The sequence below is a fragment of the Vanacampus margaritifer genome, chromosome 1 (genome assembly GCF_051991255.1).
Source record: "Vanacampus margaritifer isolate UIUO_Vmar chromosome 1, RoL_Vmar_1.0, whole genome shotgun sequence".
Classification (NCBI taxonomy): Eukaryota; Metazoa; Chordata; class Actinopteri; order Syngnathiformes; family Syngnathidae; genus Vanacampus; species Vanacampus margaritifer.
Window position 1 is genome coordinate 18,295,342 of NC_135432.1, and position 27,482 is coordinate 18,322,823.

The 27,482-nt window shown below is 38.7% G+C and overlaps 2 protein-coding genes and 1 non-coding gene across 4 annotated transcripts in view; 2 read left to right on the forward strand and 1 right to left on the reverse strand.

Moving 5' to 3' along the window:
* calcrl2 (calcitonin receptor-like 2) overlaps positions 1–12,939 on the forward strand; it is a 28,723-nt gene extending 15,784 nt beyond the window's left edge. Inside the window, exons 4-14 of one of the 2 annotated variants that reach the window (XM_077551088.1) lie at positions 3,587–3,694; positions 3,774–3,886; positions 4,232–4,323; positions 5,921–6,050; positions 6,149–6,302; positions 7,193–7,253; positions 9,171–9,237; positions 9,518–9,736; positions 11,420–11,461; positions 11,951–11,999; positions 12,072–12,939. In XM_077551088.1, coding sequence (XP_077407214.1) covers positions 3,587–3,694; positions 3,774–3,886; positions 4,232–4,323; positions 5,921–6,050; positions 6,149–6,302; positions 7,193–7,253; positions 9,171–9,237; positions 9,518–9,736; positions 11,420–11,461; positions 11,951–11,999; positions 12,072–12,229 — 1,193 coding nt within the window. In that variant the 3' untranslated portion in view covers positions 12,230–12,939. Of the gene's footprint in view, positions 1–3,586; positions 3,695–3,773; positions 3,887–4,231; positions 4,324–5,920; positions 6,051–6,148; positions 6,303–7,192; positions 7,254–9,170; positions 9,238–9,517; positions 9,737–11,419; positions 11,462–11,950 lie in introns of both variants that reach the window. The other variant, XM_077551081.1, reaches the window with a different exon arrangement.
* A 916-nt stretch (positions 12,940–13,855) lies between these two features.
* Positions 13,856–13,927, reverse strand: trnaq-uug (transfer RNA glutamine (anticodon UUG)). Its single transcript has one exon. It is a non-coding gene; the product is annotated as a tRNA-Gln (tRNA).
* A 1,563-nt stretch (positions 13,928–15,490) lies between these two features.
* Positions 15,491–27,482, forward strand: part of prkcz (protein kinase C, zeta) — a 60,953-nt gene continuing 48,961 nt past the window's right edge. The window contains exons 1-4 of the mRNA XM_077579600.1: positions 15,491–15,747; positions 18,594–18,715; positions 19,332–19,421; positions 19,722–19,772. Coding sequence (XP_077435726.1) covers positions 15,671–15,747; positions 18,594–18,715; positions 19,332–19,421; positions 19,722–19,772 — 340 coding nt within the window. The 5' untranslated portion in view covers positions 15,491–15,670. The remainder of the gene's footprint in view (positions 15,748–18,593; positions 18,716–19,331; positions 19,422–19,721; positions 19,773–27,482) is intronic.

The following is a 27,482-nucleotide window of genomic DNA, read 5'->3' on the forward strand; positions in this document are numbered from 1 at the left end:
TCTTCTCCCACTGGTTACGCCTGAGACTCATCATCCCACTGATTAAGTAGTCTCAGGCCAGGGCAAATGCTCCCCCAAGTGGTGGAAGATTCAACAAATAAACAAGTTAACAGAAATGGCTCTTACAGTGGTTGTGAATCACCACTGTATTTGTTAACTCATTCACTGCCATTGACGGCTATTGACGTCAAAAAATTATTTGAACTATTTCTATTGGTTTAACATTGTTTCCACTTTTGTTAACAAGAGTATGAAAAAGAAAAGATTATTTAGAACAGATATAAAATTTATGATTAATCGTGAGTTAACTATTGAAGTAATGCGATTAATTACAATTAAACATTTTAAATCGCCTGATGCGATTTAGAAAAATAAAAGATTATTGTAAAATTAGGACCGTCAGGGGATTCAAATTTTTAATCGTAATTAATCGCATGACTTCATGAAATAACTCACGATTAATCACAAATTTTATATCCTTTCTAAATGTACAATAAAAAAATATATACGTTTTCATACTCTTGTTAACAAAAGTGGAAAAAAATGTTAAACTAATAGAAATTGTTAAAATGAACCGTCAATGGCAGTGAATGAGTTAATGTTGGTAGCCCAGCCAGGACACATCGAACGCTGTATTTCATGACCAGGGACGGACTGGGGGAAAAAATGTAGCCCGGGAAAATACCGAAGCATATTTATGGAAAGTGGGTGGGGCCTGACATTCAGTGAATATTAATCCCTGCGTCTTCGCCGCGGAAAGAGAGCACGTACGGCAGCCGGCCATTTGCGCTATTGGCGGGGCAAACAGTCCAAAAATGAACCAGATGTTTGGGAAACTACAGAAATTCCAGATGGCCAGTCCACCCCTGATCATGATGTGGTATAAACACAGATGAGTTATTGTACTATTTAGCACATTAGCATTAGCCTGGCTTTAAAAAAAGATTTTTTTTTTTAACCTCTTCTCACAGAAAAATTGTTTGTAGCAGCCATTTGTATTCATCCCAATGGCATAGAATTTAGTTACACTTCAAACCTATAAGTGGAGCCTTACGGGAAAAAACAACAAAAAACAGCAAATATTGTGGAACTTCCCACGTCAAACACCTCCAGATCTGTACAAAATACAAGCAAACCTTTTTTGGACAAATACACTTTACCTTAAATTTTATGATACCACAGTTGAACAATCATAAAAGGATTATCACTGCATGTGGTTTGCTTTTTCTTTGGCCTTTTGTGGCATTTTTGTAACACTAAGCCTCAACAAGGGGTGTTAAGAGAAGAAGAATGTGAGAAAAGTACAAGGGCTTCTGATTAGTGGGGCAGCTGTTGGGCACTTACGCAAAACATTCTGCACCATGTGATTATCATAACAGGTTGTTTTTTTTCTTCCTGCATGTCAACTTTGGAGGCGACTCTTAAACACCACGAAAACTATTATCTGCCCACTTATGCACAAATTGAGTGTCATGAACTGCAAATTTAGTATTACACTGGCGGGGTAGTCACTTGTCAGTGAGACAAGAGTCATGAGGCTGTAAGAATTGTGTAAAATAATGTCAAGAAGATCTGGCAAGAGTGACAGAACAAAAGTACAAGAAAGAGAGGGGAAATTAGTATGAATTATATAGAATATAAATATATATATATATATATTAGGGGTGTGAATTGCCTAGTACCTTGCGATTCGATCTGTATCACGATTCATAGGTCACGATTCAATATCGATTAATCTTGATGCGAATTGATTAGTCAATTATTGTGATTTTTTTTTTAACTAAAATTTTGAAAATACTAATCAGTAATTTTGTACATGTACACTGTAAGATTTGTATGAAAATATTATTCAGGCTTGTAACTGTGAGCCACTGTATTTAACAAACATGTTGGAATCAATCAAATATATGTTTCATGTTTGCAGCATTGAGATAAATATATTAAGGCTTAATGTTCCATTAATATAACATTATTGCATGCTTAAAGTGTGAAACCTAACCCTAAGTAAGACATTTTGTTGAATATTTCCATCAAAAATTGATCTTTAAAAATAGATTTGGCTGCATATCGAATCGATTCAAGAATTGCGCGCTGTAATATCGCGATGTATTGCCAAATCCATTTTTTTTAACACCCCTAATAAATAAATAAATAAATAAATATATATATCTATATCTATATATATATATATAGATATATAGATATTTCTCCCTTTCTCACTTCTGTCGTCATTTAACCTCTCAAATATTTACTTTTCTTATACAGGATTATGACAATAAGAATAGCTGACTGCTGAAGGCAACTTGAATTGCTGGTGGAAAACCACTTGGCCTCATTTAATTATTTGTGCATGCACACGCTTTGTGTACAAATGTGTGGTTCTTTATTATCTTCGTACTTGAATTTGTGCGTATTCTGCAAACAAATTTAGGACATCCCAGCTCATGCATACGCACACAAGGATTGACCATATGAACTGTGGCAATTTTTTTTTTTTATAGGATAAGAATGTAAAATGGTTCTAATAATATACTGCAGACATTCGTACTCATTATTTACAATAGGAAAATCCAAAGCTAATCAGAAGTGGACCAGCAGCCTCTCACGGACTGAAGTCAAACTTTTCGCCATTCCATTTGAATTCTTTACCGCTGCCTGGCAAAGTCGCTCAAGAAAACAAACTTGCATGTAATAATAGCCATTTCAAACTGTAAAAAGATACAAAAATAAATGTGTTCAAGTTGTCTCTTATTCACCTTAGATAGCCTTTGTATTTGGTGCTCCAGTAATTCATTCAAATATACTGTGGTTGCTGCAAAGAAAGAGGATGTGAGTATGAAAGAAAGGAAACTTGGCCTTTGTCTGGTGGTACAGCTTTTTGCTGCTGCTCGGCTCTAATCTGCCTTTGAAATGTTATTTCGTGATCGGCTTCCCATCATGCCGCTCGGCTGCGCGCTACTATCGGGCTTCCGTCTATTGTTGGCCCTGTTTGAGTGGCCCAGCTGCAGCGAGTTAACTTGTGTGGACAATGCAATCGTTGTTGACTAGTTAATTTATATGGCAGGGAGTTTTGAATGTACAAGTTCTTGCCTACCTTCGTGATTCTGTTATGTGCATTTGTTGGGGCTCTGTTCGCTGTAACAATTGAGTTTCCATTTTCTAAAAATTCTCACGCTCACAAATTGCCACATCCATCCATCTATACATCTAGATGTTTTTTTCTGGAAACGCAGAGGTTAAGGCTTCAAAAGTAGTTTTTACAACTTTTATGGCAAATATATGTGTAATATAGATACAGATATAGATGATTTTATATCATCAACCTTGACTATCATAGCTATTATCACTGAGGCCAATATTGAGCTAAAAGTAGGTAATAAGTCAACCTTATCAATTAGTAGACAACACATGATACAAAAACTACCAGCTGAACACTAACATGGACTAACTATTTTGATTCAATAACTACTATTTTGTCTGAATGCATTGATTGTAAATCTTTTATTTCATTCCGCCAGACTGGAGCCCTTTGTTTTTCAGACGGCTCACATCTCCCCATATTTCTTGTACCTACTGCCCCCTGCAGGTAATTACTGTAACCGCACATGGGACGGCTGGCTGTGTTGGGAGGATTCATCTCCAGGGACAGTTATACAGATGTGCCCTGAATACTTCCACGATTTTGACCCTGCTGGTGAGGCCAATACATATATAATTAACAACAACATAAATAACAGGTCACACAAAGTTAATTATACCATCTTGTCCAATAGAAAAAGTGACCAAAGTTTGTAATGATGATGGACAATGGTTCCACCACCCAAAGAGCAAGAGAGTATGGTCCAACTACACCCTGTGTCAGATCTACACCAAGGACAAACGGAAGGTGAAAAAAAATGCACTCAAATCTCTTTCTTAGGAAAAGCTACTGGTTGGCACGTCTGCCTCACAGTCGAGAGGTCTCGGGTTCAAATCTCAACTCGAGCCTTCCTGTGTGGAGTGACACCAGCTCAACCTCCATCTTGAGGAGGATAAATGCTGTAGAAAATGGATGAAGGGCGGCAGTGCTAATGTTGATTGTTTACAGTGCCTTAACATTGTTAGACGATGTTTCTTTCAAGACGCGACACTATAACACGGGGTTTGAAGCTCTGCTGTGGATATCATTTAAGAGACTTGATTTAGGTGAAGAATAATTAAGATTAAAGTGATCTCTACTTGTTTTGTACAGTTTGCCATCAGTTTGTACTACCTGGCTATGGTGGGTCATGGCCTCTCCATTGTCTCCCTCATTGTCTGCCTCATCATCTTCTCATATTTCAAGTGAGTGAATTTTAGTCCTGTCACTTCCTGTCAAAAATCAGTGCGGGTAACACTTCTGTTTTGTTGTTTAGCTGCAAGTGTCACAACTAGGAGTGTGACGATATATTGATATCGCGATAAATCATGATACTTTGTCTCCCGATAGATTATCGATACGCCTAAGCAAGTGTCGCGATATTTGTAGTTAACATAAAGCCACTATAACGGCTCCATTGTTCATTACTTATTGAGCAATAACTTGGCAGGCCACTAGGGGGAGCGCCTCATAAGAGTGGCGGGGAAATGTATGGAAGTCTTCAGACGAAGAAGACTCATGAGCTTACTTTTACTTGTAAGACATTTATTATCTGTCCAGCAACTGACTCAGTATTGCATACGTAACATTTGAAAACATATTTTATGGTTCGACTTTTTGAAGCACACAATTTCTGAGGAATATTAATATTGATTTAATATTTAAGTAGTTTTATTTATTTACTTTTGCGATGTTGCACTAAAAAATTGTCAGTTTATAAAATGAAACAATTCACTATGTAACTGACTGACATGACAATAGTCAAAAATTTGTTCGCAGAAAGTGGTCTCTATTAAGAAGACATTTGCATTTGTTTTTAAAAAAAAATACACTGTAGTACTCAGTGAAGAAGACACCAGTTTTAATATTTTGTTTCAGTGATGGTACAAAAAGAAACAATTTTCTCATTGAAAAAAACATCACAATTTATGTCTTGAGTAGTTTTATCGATATTACAATATATCGATAGTCACAATATCGTCATATCATGATATAATCGTTATTGTGAGCCTTGTATTGCATACAGTATAGTATCATATCGTGAGGTACCCAGAGGTTCCCACCCCTAGTCACAACTCCGATGAGGTACCATTAAAAAAAAAAAAGCCTGTAAAGTGAATCATTGCCTATTTCCTCTTCACTATTAACAAACTCACCTCTTACCATTTTTTTTATGTGGACCCTGTCCTCAGCTCCACTGAAAAACTAATTTGTGTTTCTACCACTAGATGTCACAAAAGCGCTGGATAATAAGAATGTAGTGATACAGCATGACTGTTCTTTGTATGTGGTGAATTCTTGGGAGTCTTTGCCACGTGCATGTTTTAGCTTTTCTGAGTGGCCTCTTGAAAAACTCAAGCTAGCAAACAACAGGCGTATGTGCTTGGTAATTGGTATTTTTACGAATTGTGAAGTTCTCGCATTTGTGGTAAATTTTATCTATATCCAATATATGCAAGTCATTTATTTTTGTTTGTAAGATGACTTTAAACTGTTTTGGTATTATGGTTGGTGGTATTTTTTACCGTTTAAACTAGGAAATTCCAAAAAAAATTTGGGGGGGTCAGTTACGCAAGGTTTTTTGCTATTTACAGCATAGCTCGGTTTCCATCTCCCACAAATATTTACAAAGGAAATGGTTTGACATTCAAACGTATAATTTATTTTCACAATTTCCGATGGAAAAGACTGTTCAACAGTCGAGTTCAATTTTTTTATTTTTTATAAAAAATGTGTATACCATAGATGATCTGCACTATTTGGCTAAATCCATTAAAAGCTATACTTTTGCCACTTTTTCAGGAGTCTTAGCTGCCAGAGAATCTCCCTCCACAAGAACATGTTCCTCTCCTTCATTTTAAACTCGATTGTAACCATCATGTGGCTCTCTCTGACAGCAGCCAACAACCAGGCTATAAGCACTAGCAACACTGTGAGCATCATAACGATCAAATAACATCTAATTGACTCAGCACAAACCGTCTCGTTGCGGTGATTTTCAGATTATCAATCACACCTTCTCTCCGGCAGGTGAGCTGTAAAGTGTTGGCGGTGCTCAACCAGTACACATTGACCTCAAACTACTTCTGGATGCTGTGCGAGGGCATCTACCTTCACACGCTCATCATTGTGGCGGTCTTTGTCGGAGAGCAGAAACTCTTCTGGTACTATGTCTTGGGGTGGTGTAAGTGCCGTCACCACTCACTGTCATTGCATGTCCTTATTAACTTATTCACTGCCATTGATGGCTATAAACGTCAAAAATTCATTTGAACTATTTCTATTAGTTTAATTATTTTTTCCACTTTTGTTAACAAGAGTATGAAAATGTACATTTAATACAACATTGAAAAATATATATTCTACTTTTGTTAACAAGAGTATGAAAACCTAGATTTTTGTAATTGTACATTTAGAACAGATATAGAATTTGTGATTAATCGTGAGTTAACTAGTGAAGTCATGCGATTAATTACAATTAAAAAAATGTAATCGCCTGACGAGATGATTATTAAAAATTAGGGGCGTCAGGCGATTAATTTTAACTTCAATAGTTAACTCACAATTAATCACAAATTTTATATCTGTTGTAAATGTACAATTAAAAAAATATTGTTTTTCATACTCTTGTTAACAAAAGTAGATTTTTTTAAAAACTAATATAAATAGTTAAAATGTTTTTTTGACGTTTATAACCGTCAATGGCAGTGAGTTAATGTGTCTAAAATCCCACCAATGAATGTCAGAGCTTGTAATTAACATGACATAAGTCAAAATATACAAAGAACAAGAGCTAAGAATAGATAATTTTTTTTACTTCTTCCGACTCCTTTTTGAACATGTAAATTGTGCTTAATAACGACTATTGATGTTCTTTTCTATCAAATATTTTGTTTATTTCTGTTACATTACTCTCTTATACTTGTTTATGTTTAAACAAACAAACGTGGGCATCAGTATACCAGACATGATGCAGACGAGCTGAGACTAAGGCAATGCCATGGAATCAGCACTGGCGTTGACTTGAATTTAATCGTTTTGGAAGTCAAATCGGATGTGTGTCTCTATCTTCAGGTTTTCCTATCGTTCCTGCTATCACCTATGCTGTGGCTCGTGGGCTCTTCTTTAATGACAAGTAAGCACACAGGGTAGTGATGTAATGGTCCCAGTTGGGATGAAGGTGGTTTAGGCTATGTTCACACGTCAGATTTTTTGGAGTAAGCGTTCACATGACCTATTAATTGCAACCTCAGTCTGTCTGCTGTGTGGACGTAATGCGTCCCCAAAATGACCCGCATGCGCAGAAGAAGATACGTCACAACGCTGTGTTTGCGGAAGTAAATACGTATGGTCCAGCATGTCAGAGCCACGGACTTGTCGGGACTCATATTTTTACCATCTCATATTTACAGAGGAGTGATGCAGGAGGAGGTAGAAATAATATTTTGTGAAATGAGACGAGCCTGTTTGAGCGCCTCATCTTCAGGCTTGGGGAGTAACGGAATACATGTACCGCCGTTACGTAATCAGAACAGAATGACGACCGGTATTCACTGGAACTTACTCGGAGCAAAAGTCTGAGCTGAAAGTCCAGCGGATTGCTACGCACTGTAGCTTCTTGCTAGCTAGCCCGCTAGCCTACAACCATAATGTGAGTTACACTTTCCAAACAAATCTTCCTTCTACCAATTCACTATTTAAACATCATACACAACATATACACGGCTCAACTTGTGACTGGGATAAAAGTTCATTTTGAAGTTGATGTCACGCATCGTCATCCTCATTGGATATCTATCTATCTATCTATCTATCTATCTATCTATCTATCTATCTATCTATCTATCTATCTATCTATCTATCTATCTATCTATCTATCTATCTATCTATCTATCTATCTATCTATCTATCTATCTATCTATCTATCTATCTATCTATCTATCTATCTACCTACCTATCTAGCTATCTAACAAACTGTGAGGTGTGGTTGCTTTCAGTGACAGTTCGAAAACAGCATATGGTCTTCAATCAATCAATCAATCAATAGCCTACATGCTTTTTAATTACACAAGGATTTTTGCTATTTGTAGGCTGCCCGGGTCCCTATCACCCGCAAATAGCAGGGGCACATTGTAAAGAATATATATTGTGGTGATATTTATTTTTGTTTTGTCTTCATGATCATACTCAATATTGGAGTAATCCAAAAGTAATCCAGTTACATTACTTTAATAATATTAATTATTGAATCTAATCTATCTAATTTTTTTTTAGCAGGTAACATAAAACTGTAATGGATTACATTTTAAAAGTAACCCTTCCAACCCTGCTCATCTCACGGCGACCTCCCTTTACCCCCCCTCCCCAACGATGACGTCACATCATTGCCGTGCGTAATAAATGAGCCGTCTGCGTGGCTAAATTACTAATATCACCACCACAAATGTCATCTTTATAGTTCATGTTACAAGTAGGATTAAATTAAAGTCAACTATAAAGTCACAACTGTTACTCCAAACAACAACTTCACGTACGTCTCCCGAGCCGTGCGGACCTCGCTGATACGTCAAGCATAAATCATGCTTAATGCCCCCGCCCGAGCAGAGCGCATATTGGATTTTTGATGACGTCAAGGTCGGATACATGCGACCTGTCCGTTCAGACTGCGGTCGCATTACGAAAATTCTGATTGATACGTATTCGATCTAGGACAACATATGAAAGTGACCCAGGTCAGATATGAAAAAATCGGAATTGAGCCGTTCAGACTGACATAAAAAAGTAAAATACAGGTCGCCATTTGGGCAAAAAAATCCGATCTGGGTCGCATTTGCCTGCAGCGTGAACGTAGCCTTAGTTAGGAAACAACCATCAATCACACTTCAAATTGTTTTTTCATCGATTTCTCATTAATCTTAATTTTGGTAGGTTTGGATTACGTTGTATTTTATGCCTTGGGGTGGATTAGCAGTTAGTCTTCGAAACAACCACTGTCGCTGTGCCTTATTGTGTACGATTGTAGAGCTATTAACTCATCCTGTCTGTGTCTCAGGTGTTGGATCAACTCAAACACTTACCTGCTCTACATCATTCACGGACCCATTCAAGTGGCACTGCTGGTGAGTAATTAATTAATCAGTGTTTACAGCATACACTCAGCGGACACTTCATTAGGTACACTCGGCTATTCTATTTAGATCCAATACCGCAGTATTACAAATCTGTAAATAACAGCGGTAAACATGTTAAATTAATAATCAAAACTGAGCATTATAATATCTCACAATAAATTCAAGGTGAATTTGTTTGCAAAAGTGCTTACATGTTTACCATATATCCTCAAATAGTGTCCAGTGGTGTAAATAAAAACCTGTTTCCATGTTTTCTTCTTGTGTCCAGGTGAACTTATTCTTCCTCCTGAACATTTTGCGGGTTCTAATCACAAAGCTGAAGGAGACTCACTGTGCCGAGTCCACTACCTACATGAAGGCTGTGAGAGCCACGCTCATCCTCATCCCTCTGCTAGGAGTCCAGTTCATTCTTTTTCCCTGGAGGCCAGAGGGGCGCATCAGTCAGGCCATCTGTGACTTCTTTGTAAATATCTTCTGCCATTTCCAGGTAAAAAAACAAACAAACAGTAACTGCGTATTTATATTATTATATTATATTTATTGTACATATTTTTTACTTAATTACTTCTCAACACTGCTATTAAAGGTCTCATATTATTAAACTTTTCAACATGCTTAAATAGTTCTCAAATGTGTAAAAGACATGTCTGTGACATGCATTCTTCCAAAATTGACTTTGGATCAAATATTTTTGCTGTCCATAAATCAGGCAAAAAACGCTCTGTTCAAAACAGCCTGTTTTAGGGGTGTGTCACTTTTATGTAAATAGCTGCACCAGGCCACGCCTAGGCCATACCCTTCTCTCTCTCTCTCTCTCTCTCTCTCTCTCTCTCTCTATCGAAGGGGCAGTGATTTTGTGGTATGGGAGCCATGTGCTAATGTTGCGAATGGAAACGACTGGCCATGGGAGCAGAAGAAAAGAAAAATACAGATATGTCTTTTACACATTTGAGAACTATTTTAATACTGTATGTGGAAAAGTGACATAACGTTTTACCATAAGAAAAAGTAGCATAACGTTAATACACAGACTATGTTGTAGTTTGTTATTGTTTAGGCCATGGTTATTTTGCTGGAACCGGCAAATCTCCCGCGAACGTTATTTTGCCGTGAATGTCTCCGATTTGCCGTGAATGCTTGTAGACATTTACGGCGGTTATGAATAACACAAATGTGCACATTTAGGCCACTGCGCGGTCGCAACGTGCAAGCCGTCTCGTCGAGACCACTTAGCTGCCGGTTAGCATCACAAAGTCACGCCAACTAGGTGGTGAGTTGCGAGTCACGGCAAAATAACCACCGCGGATTGTATCTTGACAAAGCAATACACAACCACCTTCTGCTTTATCATATCTGACCTCTTGTAACCAAACAACCTCCACACGACAAATGTAGCTCCCAAGTTAGGCACTAAAAATACACCAGTAATATGGTAGAAGGTGCACATCTCTTATTCGATTTAAAGGATAGGAAGGAAGGCTAAATCAAAAATGTTAAACTTACATCTTTCCCGTTTACAGTCGTGTCGAACTGTTGGGAGCGATCCATTATGTTTAAACGTGTTGCAAATCCAGCTCTGAACAGGCTTTCACTAACAAAACAGTCCTTTGAGAATTGATGTTGGTACACGTCCTTCCAAAATCAGATTAATTCCTTAAAGACTTGGGACGAAGGAAGCAACCACTTTTTCTGATCATTGCTTCCCCTCTCCACGGAGCATTTGCGAGCAAGGAGAGAAAATAGAAAGGCGCAGCCGGCTTCTCGAATTTTAGTGGGCGTGACAAACCTTTACCAGAGGGGGTGCCACTAACCAGAGGGGGTTGGGTCAAGTGCATTTCCGTGTCTTTTTGACGCCACTAAGACACGGAAGTTTAATCTGCCCGTGTGAAGCACACATTTTAGAAAGGAGGAGAAAGCTAAAGAAGTCGCGGATGGACTTTTTTCATACCTGGTGGGATTGTAGACAGGCCGGGGATGCATATTATTGATAGAAAAGCCCTCCAAAGTGCATTTTCATGCTATGGGACCTTTAAGGATACGGCTTAGATTAATTATAAGGAGGCCTTTAGTTAAAATCCAAACGTGACAGCTTAAGTGGTTAATGTTTTATTCAATTTATTGTCTTTTACATTGTCACCCGTTCTTCATGTTTGATCTCTTTGTTTTACAGGGACTCCTAGTGGCAATTATATTATGTTTCTACAACAGTGAGGTATGTTAATACAATACACAAAGACTGAATGATGCTGCATTAGTGGGACTCTAATTCTTTGTCAAGTATATTGATGTCATGGGTTGAGTGTCAATTTCTTCATTCGTGTTTGGTGAAAAGGATTGGGCTATTATGTGGCCAAGAGAATGGTATACCCCACTATGAGCCGTCACCTTATCGTGATGGGCCACCCATGGCAAACAGATACTAAGTGAGGACAAGGGTCACTCTTCTGGAGTCAGGCCGAGAGGTGGGTTCGAAGGCGAGTACCTGGTGGCTGGGCCTGCACTCATGGGCTCAGTCCGAAAGGACAATTGAGGTCCCCCTTCCAATGACCTCACCACCCTTGGGAGGGGCCATAGGGGTCGGGTGCAATGTGAGCTGGGCGGCAACCAAAGGCAGGGACCCTCGTGGTCTGAGCCCCAGCTACAGAAGGGGTCGCCGTAGTTTGAATTTCGACAGTCACAACTCTTTTGTTGTCTCCGTCAGGCCCAAACAGCGCTGCAGAGAAAATGGGCCCAGTGGAAATCGGCGTGGGGTAAGACGGGCTGGGGAGAGACCCCTGTCAGCAACAGCCATTTCAGCTATCACAACAATTCATCAATCACAGAAACCAGTCGCGCCACCGTCAGTATGGAACAACCCGATACCCACTGGAAAAGCGGCGAGAACGTGCGCTTCCTGTCCGGCAGGCAGCAGGGGGAAAGTGTGGAGTGTAGCAACGGGGAGGTGGACGTGCTGAACAAGCCACAGCCCACCGAAATGTGACGCAGCTGAATGGACACTTTTTTAAATGGAAAAGAAAATAATAATAATCCTACATATTATAAGAGCACTTGTAAAACAATAATGTTTTCACACATTTTGAGACAACAGCTGTGTTTTATGCTGAAGAATACACTATTAAATACAGCATTTGTGTGATATTATAGTCCTTATAGTAATTTTATGTACATTATATATTTTATCTGACTGGAGAGTTACACCTTTTGATTCATTGCTCATTTGCTCATATAGTGTCCATAGGGAACAACTCTAGAGACTGCCAGATCTCTATTAGTTGTGGGCTGATAAGGAGAACCTAGATGGATATAGTATACATTATTAGGTTGTTGCATTCTATTAGTTAACCACAAAATGGGAAAAAAAAATCTACAGTGTCACCGTCAAAAATGAAAGAAAAAATCTCCAAATTCTCTCTCTCCCTCATATATATATATATATATATATATATACCCCCCCCACCAGCAACACTACCACACACACACACACACACACACACACACACACACACACACACACACACGCCTCCCACCCCAAATTGAATACCCAGGGTTATTTCTCGTTGCCCCCCAACCGCTCCTGGTAAATTCGGTCACTCGTATGTAAAGCCACCACTATATTTATATGGAATACATATGTATCTCCTGTATTCAATGTTGCAACTTTTCTGTTAATAAAACTATAAATAGACAGCCTTTATGTTGTACGATTAAATGTATTATTCTGTTTTGCGTACCTGTCACACCTTGGAGGAACGTTAGCATAATACAAACGTGTGAGAATGTATTTCATGCTTGGTGAAAATTAACCATACAACAATATTCTGGGAGAATAACAGAGTCTCCGGGTTCTGAAGGATGAACTCACCCTAGCCACAGACACAAAAGAGAGAGCTGAATTAACCAGAACTCCTGCCTACTCTTTAGTATTGTGCTTCTCAATCAGCAATCAGGAAGGAGACAGTTGCTAATATCTTAATGATGACTGGGAAACTGAGTCGGCAAGGAACGCTTAGGCTAAAGGCCAAATTCTCACATAAATTTTGACAGATAATGCAGATTAGATTAAATACTTCCGTTTTGGTCATGAAACATATTGTATTGCTGGGTTATTGATGTCAACAAAAAAGAATAAAGATTATGATGCGCTATTGTATGTATTAATATAATACATACTGATACTATACTATGTTCTAACAGTACACGTTAATGTCACAGCACAGCTAAATCAAAAACTTAAGATCAAATAATGATGATTTACACATACAACTTGACTTAGTGTGAAACCTGGGCCTGTTTCTCTACCATTCTGTACTATGAATGGAAACTGTTTAACTGTACCTTATGCCATCTAGAAGAGCATTAGAAATGTTTTGCATGTCACTGAACGTCACTGGCTTAGATAGAAAAACAATGTCATTATTTTGGGGGAGGGGGAATAATATTTTTGGGGATCAATTAAGTAAAATAAAATGTCCGTAATATATTACATAATAGTTACTTTAACTTACTGACTTACTTTAACAGCGAATATTTTCTTTTGAACATCCACTGCGAATACCAAGGAGACGAGAGGCGCCATACCATGCATGAACACTGGGACAAAAAGACGAGGTCCCACCGAGATTTGAACTCGGATCGCTGGATTCAAAGTCCAGAGTGCTAACCATTACACCATGGGACCGGTTGATGCCTGGCCACCCATTCAGGTTTGTTTATATAGACTTTTATTGTTCAAACCATATAACTATAGCAAACGCGTATTAAATATCCCCAGATAAAATGCTTGTCCTGCTATGACGTTAACGAACGCATTATTTACGTCACAAGATGATATATGACGAAAACGATTGCGCTCTACGGTATGTCGCGCCCTATGATCTGTCCCCATTCGCTTCCTCATTTCTCCACCAATCATACGTCACTCTCGTGTGATGTCTCTTCAGGGCTCCCCGGAATTCAGAAATATCAACAGTTCAGAACTCGTTAACGGTCTTTAAAACATAACCCACACATAGCGTTATTAGTGCAATACGCAATGCAAATACCATTACAAAGACGTTTTAAGTGTCACTTGGGCCAATTAAGCACAAACGGGTTACTGGCCGATCGCTCAATAACCCATTTTGAGCGCTCTTGTGAGAGTCTACTTCGGTTGGGTTTTCTTTACCTCCATAGGAAAGGCCCGTCCCCAACTTCTGTCCGTGAAGTGGCTACGCTACCTTCATTGAATTTAACATGTCATCTCCATTTTTTATTACAAATTAAAAGACAAAAAAAGAAATTTCATCGGCTCTTCAATTATGTGTTTAACAGAAGTTGGGAAACAAAATACGACTTTACATAGATCACTCGTTCCCGTTCATTGGAGGGAGCAACACTGCCTCTTAGCGGACGGCGGAGGGACGGGCCTTTCCATACGTGAATATTTTGAACTTGAACGTAAGACTGTAAGTTATCTTGAATCTGGGCTCCAGGTAGCGAAGTGGTACCGTCATTTGCTACGGTGCAGGTTGGCGTGGGTTTGCTTTCTCGCCTGGGAGACCATCTTTATATGTGTGCGTGTTTGTGTGAGTGAAAAAAAAAGTTATCTCTAAAATGAAAAGCATGTGTAAATTGCGGGGGGTGAATATGTTAAAGATGACAATCAAGGATATTCTGTATTTGTTGATCTGAAGAATCTGAACAGGTTGGATATATTTGTGTGAATAAATTTGAGACAACCTCTCTCCATTGCATGCATTCCTGATCTAGAAACATTGTATGTCGGATTTTTTATTTTTATTTTTACTACCTGTTCACGACCCACACAATATGGGTTTACTTTTGGGTTGACTCGTGACACAAAAGTTGAGAATTCCTGTTAGTTTTTTTTTTCAAAATCACCTCAGGAAAGATTTCGCTCAATCATGTGTGTATTACTGGAGATTGGTCCCTAAAATAAACACATAGAAATATTCAACAAAGGGTCCAAATCTTTTTCGTTATCGGGTTGAATACCTGTTACAGGCTTTGTTTGGAGCATTAAAAATAGGGCTGGTGAGTTTGTCTTTCTGTAACCATAGCGAAACGTAAGAAACCATCAAGTTAATTTAAGATGGCCATTGAATAACCAAACATATAAAATCTACTTCAAATTAAAAGTGCTTACAATAATTCCGCACAGGTGTTCAGTGACACCACTCGGCAAATATTTTATTTTGAAAAATTCAGCCGGAACTTAAAAGTTTTTCAGGAAATTTTGACTTCGGCGCCTGCGAAACTCCGAATGTTATCTGTACCCAAGAAACTTCCAAGTAGTACGCCGAGTTTACTTTCCTGTGTGTCACGGACAGAACGGAGATTTATCATCGACATTTACCAGGCGGCGGTTCAGGACTGAAAGCGGTTCGAATTGGCCGTCTTGGGAGATTGACAAAACTATACAATGCATATGCTAGCCTCAAACGGATCCGTAATGGACCTGCAGTCGCAGTCGGTGAAAGTTAAAGCGCATTACTGTGGGTAAGTGACAAGCAAAAACTAATGGCAATGTGTACAAGCTAACGCCATCCATTATTATGTAGCTTTCCAGCAACAACGGGGAAGCACCTGTTTTACACAGTCTATTGCCAGACCATATGAAAAACTTATTTTATGAGGTTTCAACAACAAGTGTTTTGTGATTTGGGAAGCAGGGATTCTGTACCACTTTTATTGGTTTATGCTTGTTTGGTTTCAACTTGTTGCCGTGTCAACTGCCAAATGTACTTTGTTTACTTCATTGGGGTGTCGCTGTCGCCTGCAAGTTCAGGATGAGATGAGTGCTTAAATTCTGAAGACATCACACTTGGTTCAATAGGTAGTTTTTTGGGGGGAGGGCCAAACGTCTTTCCGATCACATCACTGCCTTGGTCGAAAAAAGACAAAAAGTGTTGCAAGATATGAATGACAGGAATGCATGTGGATAATTTAAGATTGACAGACACACCCTTGCATGTTTAAGGGATGCTATTTGCAAGAGGAAAGGTTCGCACAAAAGAAGTACGAATGTGCCAATTACGATTTACAAAACAGGACACGTCAAAGATGATTGAGATTATTTTTGCAATATGGTATATTTACTATTACTATAGTTGACGGTAATGAAAATTGAGCAATTTTCTGTTTGTCCAAGTGGTTACGTAGAGTACGTCCCGTGAAATAACCACTCTTACTTACGTACCATGGATTATTGTAATAATCATGCCTAATTTGAGCAAGATTCTTGTGATCAAAGTACGGAAATTGTCAGTGATTATTTCCTCCGCCGATCAGCTTGGAAAATTGTCAGGGCTGACTTCATAAATGTTAAACCTGTTCAATATTTACACTTGCAAATGTGTTCAATCAATTGTCAGTGGTTCTTATGTTGGTATTTTGTCATGTGGGTCATCTTAAGCACTAAGCAATAAGCAGTAAGCACACACATGCTGAGCCCCCCTCGTCATGTGTGTTGTCTCTTCATGAAATTGATTAAAAAAAACAGTTAGGATGTTAAAAATCCGAACCGTTTGTGTACCCAACTTTAAAGTCATTGTGCCACTTCACTTAAATGAGTATGTGTCAAACTTTTTCAGGTGAAGGATCACTTCAAAACAAAAGACACACTGCAATATAAAAATGCTTAGCAATTTTAAAGGTGCAGCCTTTCAAATAATGTTTACTACAACACACTGTTTGCATTTTAATGTGAGGAGTGGTGCTGCTTGTGCCAAAACACCATCAAAACAATATCACCACAGGCTGCTGCGGCTTTGGAATGTGGCCCCAAAAGTCATTTCCATAATAAAAAAAAACAAAACAAAAAAAAAACAAAACAAAAAAAAAACTGTTTATAATGTTCTATAGTATGATGTAAGTAATTTTTTTTTGTCAGTAGTTTAGTTGACTTCAAATAGTAAAACCCATTGTACAGATTCATTCAACACAGAAAAATACTTTTCGGAAGGCCAAATTTTTCCCAATTTGTAAATTGAAATTAATTTAGAAAAGTATATACAGTATTCTTACTTATTGAGACAGGGAAATTTAGCATTAGTTAGCTTTAAGATATGTAAATTATTGTATATTTCTCAGACAAACTTATAAGAACTGATCATTTTTATGGATGTGCAATTAAAGATACTGTTTATTAGCAACATGACAAGATTCCCTAAAAAATGACAACCTGTCAAAATACCAAGTCTGGTTGTAATAGGTACATCAACTTGAGCACAACGCACCAACAATTTAGAAAATCGGATGATGAGTTTTAGAGAAATTGAGATTATTGTGTCTTTTTAGGAATGTTTTTGTCCATCCAATCAAGGCAGATGCAGGTGGGCATTCTTGGAGAGCATGAATAAAGATAAGACGAACCCCACTGTTGCGATTGGTTTCCCATCAGTTAAATTCCGTCTGACCATGATCGGATAGAGACAGACTTTTATGGGGGGGGGGGGGGGGGGGGGATAATTAAAAGTTGCCTTTAATGTGGGTCAGAACTGTAGACGGACAACTATTTACTCCCAATTCCAACAAGCATGTTTTTCAACTGTTGAAAAAAAAGGGAGAAAACCCGTGCAAACATGGGATGAAAAAAAATTGACATAATTTGAAATATGAATATCTGAGCATGTCCTAAGCAAATAAAATTAAATAGGCTTTTATTTAAAAGATTAAAAAAATATATATTGGTACAATTTCCTATGGCAATATTGGAAACTGTTTTAAATTTTAAATAAAGAAAGTTGTGGACGTTTATGAACCGGTCTGTGGCGGAAAAAAAGTTGGGGAGTGGGAACCACTAGTTTATACCACTTGCCTTGTTCAGAGTCATCCATCACTGGCTGGAGCTGAAAGTGATCTATGTGAACCACTATACTACCAATTGCGTAGAGTGCCCCCCCCCCCCCCCCCAAAAAAAGTGAAACTTTTGTCTCTGAATCTCTGCTCGCCGTCAAGTAGCCACAGCGGAGTAGTTGAGCCGGAAGTGAAAAAAAAAAATTTGATTATAGGGCTCAAAGATCATCTTGTTGATAGCTATGCCTGTAACCTTGTCGTGCATGACAAATCCCTGTGAGCGCTGCACACACCTGGAGCATACACAGTACACTCAACGCCAGTGCAAGGGTCACATTCTTGCAATTGCTCTATTACTTCTAATTGCAGATACTTTTAATTCCAAAACACAAAGGGACATGCTAGCTTGACCGCTACCTTCAACTGGTTTCAAGTATGACTCACGCTCAATAAAAGCCAAGAATTGATCAGAGAGTATAGGAAGGTTCAATCTTTGTGACCTCTACTCCACACAAAGAAGTGACCCAACCACATGTGTGTGCATTCAGAGACATGTTGATCACAGACCTGGCTGCCACTTCAACTTTCGTGGAGCTTTGTGAGGAGGTGAGGACGATGTGCAGCCTGACCAGACAGCAGCCCATCACACTCAAGTGGATTGATGATGAAGGTGGGTATGCCTGGCGGGCGGCCAAATAGTGAAGAAAAGTTTCACTCAATTTTACATTGAGCAAGCACATTGCCGTTAAAGTCAGTGTCACTTGAATGTGAACAAAATATGGCTGAATAGGGAGATTGTGTTTATCAAAAATATTTGGGAGGGTCCCTCTATTATGGAAAAGCACGTTTGCACACTTTCTCACTCTGACAAAACATAGATTTGCTTCATATTGCCACTGGAATGAATGAGATGTTTGAATTATTTTAAGAATGTATTTCCTCCCCAAAATTAGCCTCAGAGCAAAAATACCCTTGATAGAAATGTATTTGAACTTTTGCTTTATCTAGGCCTACCAGCCATATAGGCCAGCCTGTGCAGGGCCCCACAGTCTCATTTCAGATCAGAATGCGACAAATCCAAACTTTTCAACTGCTGTAGTTCACAAAGGCATCAAGCTTCCTCTTGATGTACGTACACATTTTGACATGATTTAAATTTTTTTTTTTTTTTTTACCATAAAACGGTTGAGAGTTACAATGAGGACAAAGATGGTGAGGGAAGAAAAATGATGTTTGTAGTCCCATCACATGATACTGATTCACTTTTTGTGTGTGAATAATTGCAGGAGACCCTTGCACCATCTCATCTCCACTGGAGCTTGAGGAGGCATTTCGTATTTACAATCGAAGCAAAAGATCTGGACTGCTGTTGCATGGTAAGTTAACCACAGATTTAGTTGATTCTAGCCTATGTAAATGAACAGATCGCACATCATTTTTGTCAAATCTAGCTTTTGAAAATCATTATTATATCAACTTCTGTTTTTATGTCATGTAATCAGTAGTAAGTCATTATTTGATTTGCTTATTGTTTATTGTTTATCTTGAGCCTTATATCCATCCAAATTTGACTTATTGTTTCAACTTCGAATACGCTGCACATCTTTTGGGTGGATGAAGCGGAAACTCAAGTAAAATGTTTACTTTCTTTCTCACTCTGCTTTTTTTACCCGCAGTCTTCCCAAGTATTCCTGAGCAGCCTGGAATGCCGTGCCCTGGAGAGGACAGTGAGTGGAACGGTTTTCACAATCTTTCATTCGGAAATGTGGTGTATACAAATATCATACAATTCGTACACCTGTGGTTTACTCAAGGTCAAGAATGTCAGATAAACTGAAAGCTTTTTATTATTTATTTTAACTGTTCTTTTTCTAGGGTTGAATGGTTTTACAACATACTGTAACGCACTGATTCTTAAAAATAACAAATTGATTGTGATGCTGGTGTGTCACACACTACACTTTTTGGATTTCTGGATTTCTGAGAACATACCTTGTACACAAGGCTACATGTAACAACATAAAAAGTAACTTTACCTTTCAAAAGCATGTGCATCTGAGGAGCTATACAGTTGAGAATGCTCAAAGAGGGTTATATATATCAGTAGTTCTTAACATCGTTGGAGGTACTGGACTCCATTAGTTTCATATGAACATTCACTGAAGGAAGTGTTCCTTTAATTTAGCTAGCTAGGCTAGTTTGGCTGGACTAGGCTTGCCCAACTTGGCATTGCAAATCATGCAGTTAGGATGCTGACTCCCATCACTCTATATTTATAGAGCACTTTAAAACAACTAACACTGTTTTTACAAGATGGAACCCAGGGGTTGCAGATACAATGAAAACAGCAGAGGCCCCAGAATTGAACCCTGTGGAACACCATCCATACGATGCCTGATACAGTACATGTGAATTCATATTGCACATAGTCCAACCACATTCTTTTTTTGTTTTTGTTTTTTGCTCAACATACTATGAATGGATTACAATAATAAAGGAATCACACAATGTAACAACAGGTCCGACAGAACAGCCACAAGTCGACTACTAATTACACCAAATTCCCTGCGGCACAGATATGTCAAGTAATGTAGCGTGATCACCTGCAGCCCATGATGTCCAAGCGGGGGCGTATCATCATGAATCTGGGTTGTGTGCCTTGACCTCTGCCGAACCCGTGGGGTTTGATCAAACCCTGGTTAAGAACCACTGATATAGATGCCTAACAATGGCTTGACAATTGATGTAAATATACTGTTAACCAATCATATGCGTTATTGGCTGTGTGTGTGGGATTATTGGATAACATGCATAATGTCGCCGCTATGTGAAAAACAATTACAGTAATTTCTGGACTATAAACCGCTACTTTTTTTCACTTGCATTCGACCCTGTGGCTAATACCATAGTGCGGCTTATCCATCAGATCACAAGAGGCGCACTAAAAAGGAAGCACAAGAGAGTCAGGCAGAGTGAGCCCAAATACAGTAGGAGAGACAGAACGAGAGCAAGACAATTTGCGCTCTCATTATGGAAAAGAAAGTAGCGGGCACTCGGTGCGGTAACATTAAAACACCTGCAGCTTATGGTCGGGTGCGGCTTATATGTGTAACAAACTCGAATATTCCCCAAATTCAGCTAGCACGGCTTATAGTCAGGTGCGCCTTATAGTCCAGAAATGACTGTGTCCATTTTTTTCATTTTTACGTTTTTGGGATGTCTGCATTCAGTTTCATCCAAAAAACACATAGCACATTTCTGCTTCGACGTCGTAGTTTTTGACACAGGTGCCCCTACAGCCATTTTGATCAGTATTGTACAATCTGGACCACCTTTTAGCAATTTGTCTTTAGTTTGAGAAATGCATTTTTGTAGCGTTGACAGATAACAATATCCTTTTGGTATCATCCAAGTGAATGCCCATTTTATAACACTTCTACATTATATAATGCCCATTGATTAATTGTGATCATGTTTTTTTAGTGGCCTGAGGCTTCCCTGCCTTGCACCAGACGCTCTGGCATAGCCCCCACCCTACCACCACTACCACTAGCCACTCCCATCCACCCTCCCACCTCCCCATGGCTATGCCCCCCACCCCCGCTTGCTCCCTCCCTCTCTCTCTATCAGCTGTGTGGCACCGCTGTCTCTCTGGGGAGGAGCTTACAGTGCTGCAGCATCACACAAGACAAGCTGGCGAGACACAACGTACGAGAGAAAATCTGGGAGAGCGATATACATAGCAGCTCTTAATGCACAAGGCAGGCTTTCTTTTTTTCCCCCTCCCCTTTATTCTATTTTTGGCCATGGTGAAAAATGGAAACATTTCATTAAGGCCAAGAGAGAGGGAATTAAGCTGCGTGGCAAACTGTCAGCTGTGAGGTTTGAGCAAGCGCCCGTAAGAAAAGAAGAATAAGAGGGAGACAAGGAGAAAATTATTATTATTTTTTTTGAAGGGAGGGCTTGCCAGAGAGTGGGACAGCAGTGGATGTGGATGTAGCAGGGCATCGTCACCGGTTCACCTCTGATACATACACACACAGACACAGACACTTAGCCTGGATAATGTGCTGAAAGAGGTGGAGGGAAAGAAAGAGGACAAACCGGTGAGATATCATCTATTTGTATACTCCATCAATTCATCCCTCATCTTTCAATATGGGAATAATTGCATCACTTCATCCATCAAGAGACAATGAATTTGAATGCTATGCTTGCTGGTCTGTGTGCACGCGCGGCTGATCTCTCTCTAGTCTGCATCCATCGTTAGCATGTGTGCTAGATTCAACCGTTGGCCGAGTCACGCATTGCAGGCGGGAATCATGTGCAAGCAACCTGCTAGTTGTGTTAGCATGGCTGATGCCTGTTTTTGTTTGACTTCTGTCACTGTGGTCTTTCTTCACAGGGCTGCTTAGTTGATCGTTAAGACTCAGCCGTTGCACCTGATGAACATTGTGACATTGTGTTGCTGTGACATACAGGGATTGTATTGGTGTAACCAACATTTTTATGGTTTTCAATTGTGGAATCTGAGATGTGGCTATAATGCAGTTTGTTTATGCATGTGGTGGAGGGAAAGGAAAGCGCATATAGCATCAAACCAGATTTGATTTCATTGGTTTTTAAACAGCTTGTGCACTTACCAGGGTCAGAGCCTCTTTTACATTGTGGTTGTAACATTTGGAAAGCTGATTGTGGGTTTGCAAGCGTGTATTGCATGAAAAAGATGATTTAGCTTTGAACCAAAAACACAAACAGCAAGACAAAAAGAGAAGATTTTCTTGGTCTCTCTTCTCAGTGCAAGAATTTCTCTCATGATAATATGTTTAATTTTTACCACAATTGGTTTGATACAGGGTCCTACATGAAGCCATTTTGGATTGTGACCCTGTTGGGCCACTATAAGCCATGTTGCGGTGGCCCTCTCAGAACCGGCACTGGCCCTGTTTATTCATGATATAAATACGATAAGTTTCAATGATTATTTAATTTTGAGCATCTTTATACTGTTATTATTTGAGCCTCTAAGAAAATGGATTTACTTCCACCCCCACCTCCCCTTTTTAAAGGGTTTTTGCCGTGTGAAATCAAACAGAATATTTAACATTTGACATTTAACAGTGATTACAATTTAAACAGATTACATCAAAATATTGAATATTTAAAAAGAAAGAATATGTTGAGTTCATCGTACTGTATTTTTATTTATTTATGTATTCATGAAACTTGTATTTCCCTGGTTAGGACAGCATCAGTGAACTTTGGGTGGCCCAACAGTCAAGTTGTGGCCCCGGGCTAACGGGCCACTGTTAAAGTTGTGCCCTAGTTAGTTAAGGATATCTGAAGTCTTTCTTGAAAATATATGGAATGTAGCCATTCTTGCTTTTGTGACATTTATTCACCTGACTATGTCTGTTGTTTTTTTTAATTACACAATGAAGAACTCCAAAAATAGGGGTTTAAAATAAGGCTTCCTTGCGTGGTAATTAAAAAATATATATTTTTTTTAACTTGTATTTGTTACTTGAGTCTGTGCCAAATAATATATTTCCTCTCCTTACTTCCTGCTTATTTATTGCAACTCCTGGCTTTTGAAGGGCATCAGTGACAAGCTAGGATGAAGTAAGCTTAGCCTGCATATTGTGTTCACAATGTCAAGGATTTATAACAAGCCCTATAAGTGGCCACAAAAATGCGACCACATTCCACTAACATAAACGTTTTGGTGCTGATTTGCATTTTGGTTTGAAGATGAACCTTAATATTATTATTGAGGACGCATTGGGCTGCTTTGAGCTGTAGTGTGTCAGGTTATTTGTCATCAAAGCATATGAGCTTTTGTAGGTCTGCCGTGTGTCTGTATCTAGTTTCCCTTATTACAGCTTTGCTTACTGGATACTAACCTTGTCATAACATATTTTACTGTAAATACTGCTTTCTGGAATAGGTCGGAACCCACATCTTTCAAATGTATTGAATGAAAAGACCCACAAAATATACAAAAGCAGATAAGCATCATATTGTTTGTTGATTGAAACACTATAATAAGAACCTGCATAACCTGCCACCTGTAGCAACAGTATTATGTAATGTACTAAAAGGAATTAATCACTGAATTGAAACTGGGCTTAAACCAAAACAAGGGGTGAAAATAAAAATGCCTTACAACAACTTCACAGCTTCTAGGCTAGAATAGTTGCCTTGGTATGAGCATAGTACATTGTGACTGCAATTACTCACATGGGGTGTTATGATTTTGCTGATTTGATGCTTTACCATGGTGCCAGTGACAAAAAAAAAATCTCTTTTGAATAATTTTTCAGAACACGCTACCAAAGGTGCTTTTTAATGGAGACTTGAAAGAGCGTTTTATACTGTATTTCATTGTACCATCTGGTTGTTTGTCTGTTTGGAAACCTGTAATCACTGACTTCAATGCAAACACTGTATGTGTGATTGAAAAGGGTTTGGGGTGGAGGACAGTCACCAGTCAAGAGGCCGACCCTTCATGCATCACATGCTGAAGTGTCAAAGTGTTCCTGTGATGATTTATTTTACTCAGGCACATTCCAGGCACACCTGAAAGGCAGACAGGAAGGGGTGGGGATTGCAATGGGAATATTCGGTGAAGCCCACTACATGTAACTGCTTAAATAGTAGAATACAGCTATTCAGATTCAGATATGGAAACCTTTTCCAAATGTGACTAGTAGGGGTGTGAATTGCCTAGTACCTGGCGATTCGATTGGTATCACGATTCATAGGTCACGATTCAATTTGATGCCGATTAATCCCGATGCGAATCAAAACAATTATTATTGCGATTTTTTTGGGGTACTCAAATTTAGAAAATACTAATCAGTAAACTTGTACATGTACACTGTAAGATTAGTGTGAAAATGTATTTATTTATCCGAAAATTCAGGCTTATAACTGAGCCACTGCATTTAACAAATAAGTTGCAGTCTTTCATTTTTGAACAGCACTGAAATAAAATATTAAGGCTTAATGTTCCATTAATATAACATTCTTCCATGCTTAATGTGTGAATCCTAACCCTAAGTAAGCCGTTTTGTTGAATATTCCCATAAAAAAATTGATGTTTAAAAATCGATTCGGCCGCATATCGAATCGATTCGAGAATTGCACGCTGTAATATTGCTATATATTGCCGAATCCATTTTTTCTAACACCTCTAGTGACTAGTATCATATTGTACAAGATCCGCTTTTTTTTTTTTACCGTGACTATTTTTTACTGTCTCTGGCGTGTAACCTTAGTCTCATAAGTTATTTATTCAATATAATTATTCTCATTGTTTCATGAAAATATGAATGCTCTGTAAACATTTTTGACAAACTGAATCAGTACTGTATGCACCATTCTGACATGCTAGCATTTTGTGATGTGCACCAATTTTAGTTTGTGCTTCCCTGAGAAATATGAAATAATAATGGCAACAATTCAGACGTGATAAATATTTGTTCACCAAATATACCTGGGTTCTTTGCGGTTATTGTTAATTGAAATTAAGAGGAGATTGAATTTTGATCCAGCCATGTCTTTGTTGGGGCCAAGGGTAACTGTAGCACGTTTGACAGGCGGAGGGTTACACATTGGACTGGTCGCCAGTCAATCAAAGAGCACAAAAAGACAAGCAGCAATTCACACTTACAATCACACCTATGGACACTTTTAAAGTCTTCAATTAGAAGCATGAGAAGAACAAATCCATACAGAAATACTATAATGATTATTATTTTTACCGTTTTAATTAAAGTCAGTAAAAAATAATTATCATAAAGGTGCCCCAGGTGTGTTAGCAGCAGTGTGCAGGAAACCTCTTGTAAAACCGTCTATGTGAGTGAGGTAATGGCCCTACAAGTGAGAGTAGAGTGATGATGTGCCCGTGCGCTGACAGAGATGACATGATTGGTGCAGGGATGCGCACTGCTAACGGGATGTTGCTGAGCATCAGTGTTATATAATAACAAGGGCTTGGGGATGGACAATCCATACATGAATATACTAATTGTTGTTTGAGGATGTTTTTCTAAAAGGAAGCCTGTAAAATAGCAGAGCTTAGTAGGGGTCCAACTTTTCCACTCCAGTGCTGTATGTGTACTAATGACCATTACAACACATGGATAGAAAAAAACAGAGGCATTTGTAGCAACAGAAATATGTACTGTATGCTGGTTGGAGTTACATTACAAGCAACCATATTAGTGGCAACTCTAATAAATACGTGTGATCAATTTAAGGCACATTTTGCAGTATCACAGAAAATGATGTAATTCTGATCATAATTTTTTGAAAAAAATAATGTACTCGCCTAAAGACTGTTTTTGACTAGAAATGTTTGAGATTTGTAGCACGTGTACTTGGTCGATACGAAAACTTTCAAGCAACTATTTGCACAAACTAACTTCAAAACAACCACCGCTGCATACATAGTGTTGTACATGGAGCAACAAATGTCACACAACAAGGCAGTTAAAACAAATTAACCCACCACATCCTATACATTCAATTGACATTAACTCCATCTAGGGGCCAAAAATAGTCATTAGGCTAACTAGATCTGCTTGAAACTTTCACCACAGCTGGCCAAGGCTTTCCTCCACCCGTTTCCCCCCCAAAAAAATAAAAAAATTGGAGAACGTCTTTTAACGTCCTTGGCGGCCCTCCGTAGGTTTTTACTAAACGTCATTTAACGTTTTTGACAGTAAAAGAGTTAATAAATAATTTCTATTGAAAACCTTTCATTTAAGTCAAGTCACATTTATTTGTATAGCCCTTAATCACAAAAAATCACAAAGGGCTTTACATCTCCTACCTCTCAACCAAGCAAGGAAAATGTCAAATCCCCATTTGGGATGGAAAATAAATAAATAAAACCTTGAGAAAGCAACACAGTTTTCCAGGATGACCAGGCTGCAATGGATGCCGAGTGGGCAGCATTTATCACATGATAGAGTGGAGCTGTTAAATGTTAGTTAAAACACCATAAAAGTCCATTTAATAAAGTGGCCTAGGTAGACACCTTTTGGGGGGGAAGTGCTTCTTCCTCTGCTCTTGTCCTGGTTGGTCTGTGCAGAATCTGCTTAATCTCATTAAATGCCATTTTAGTGAACATCTAAAGTACCATATTATGTATGAAATGTTGCCCACTTGCCAACCATTTGCAGTCTGGTCATCCAAGAAGGAGAATTCCCTCTATCTGTCTTTCCTTCTCAAGGTTTCTTCTGAATTTGACGTCAAAGTGCTCTCAGGAATGAATAGGCTCACCTGTTTTCCAATTTGGGTCATGTGACGTTCGCGACGTGAGTCCGAGGCCATGTTGACGTCAATCTCATTCAACAGCAGCGAATGGTGCCGGATAAAATGTCTGATTAATCTGCTTAATTTTCTCAATTCACAAAGATAATATTATT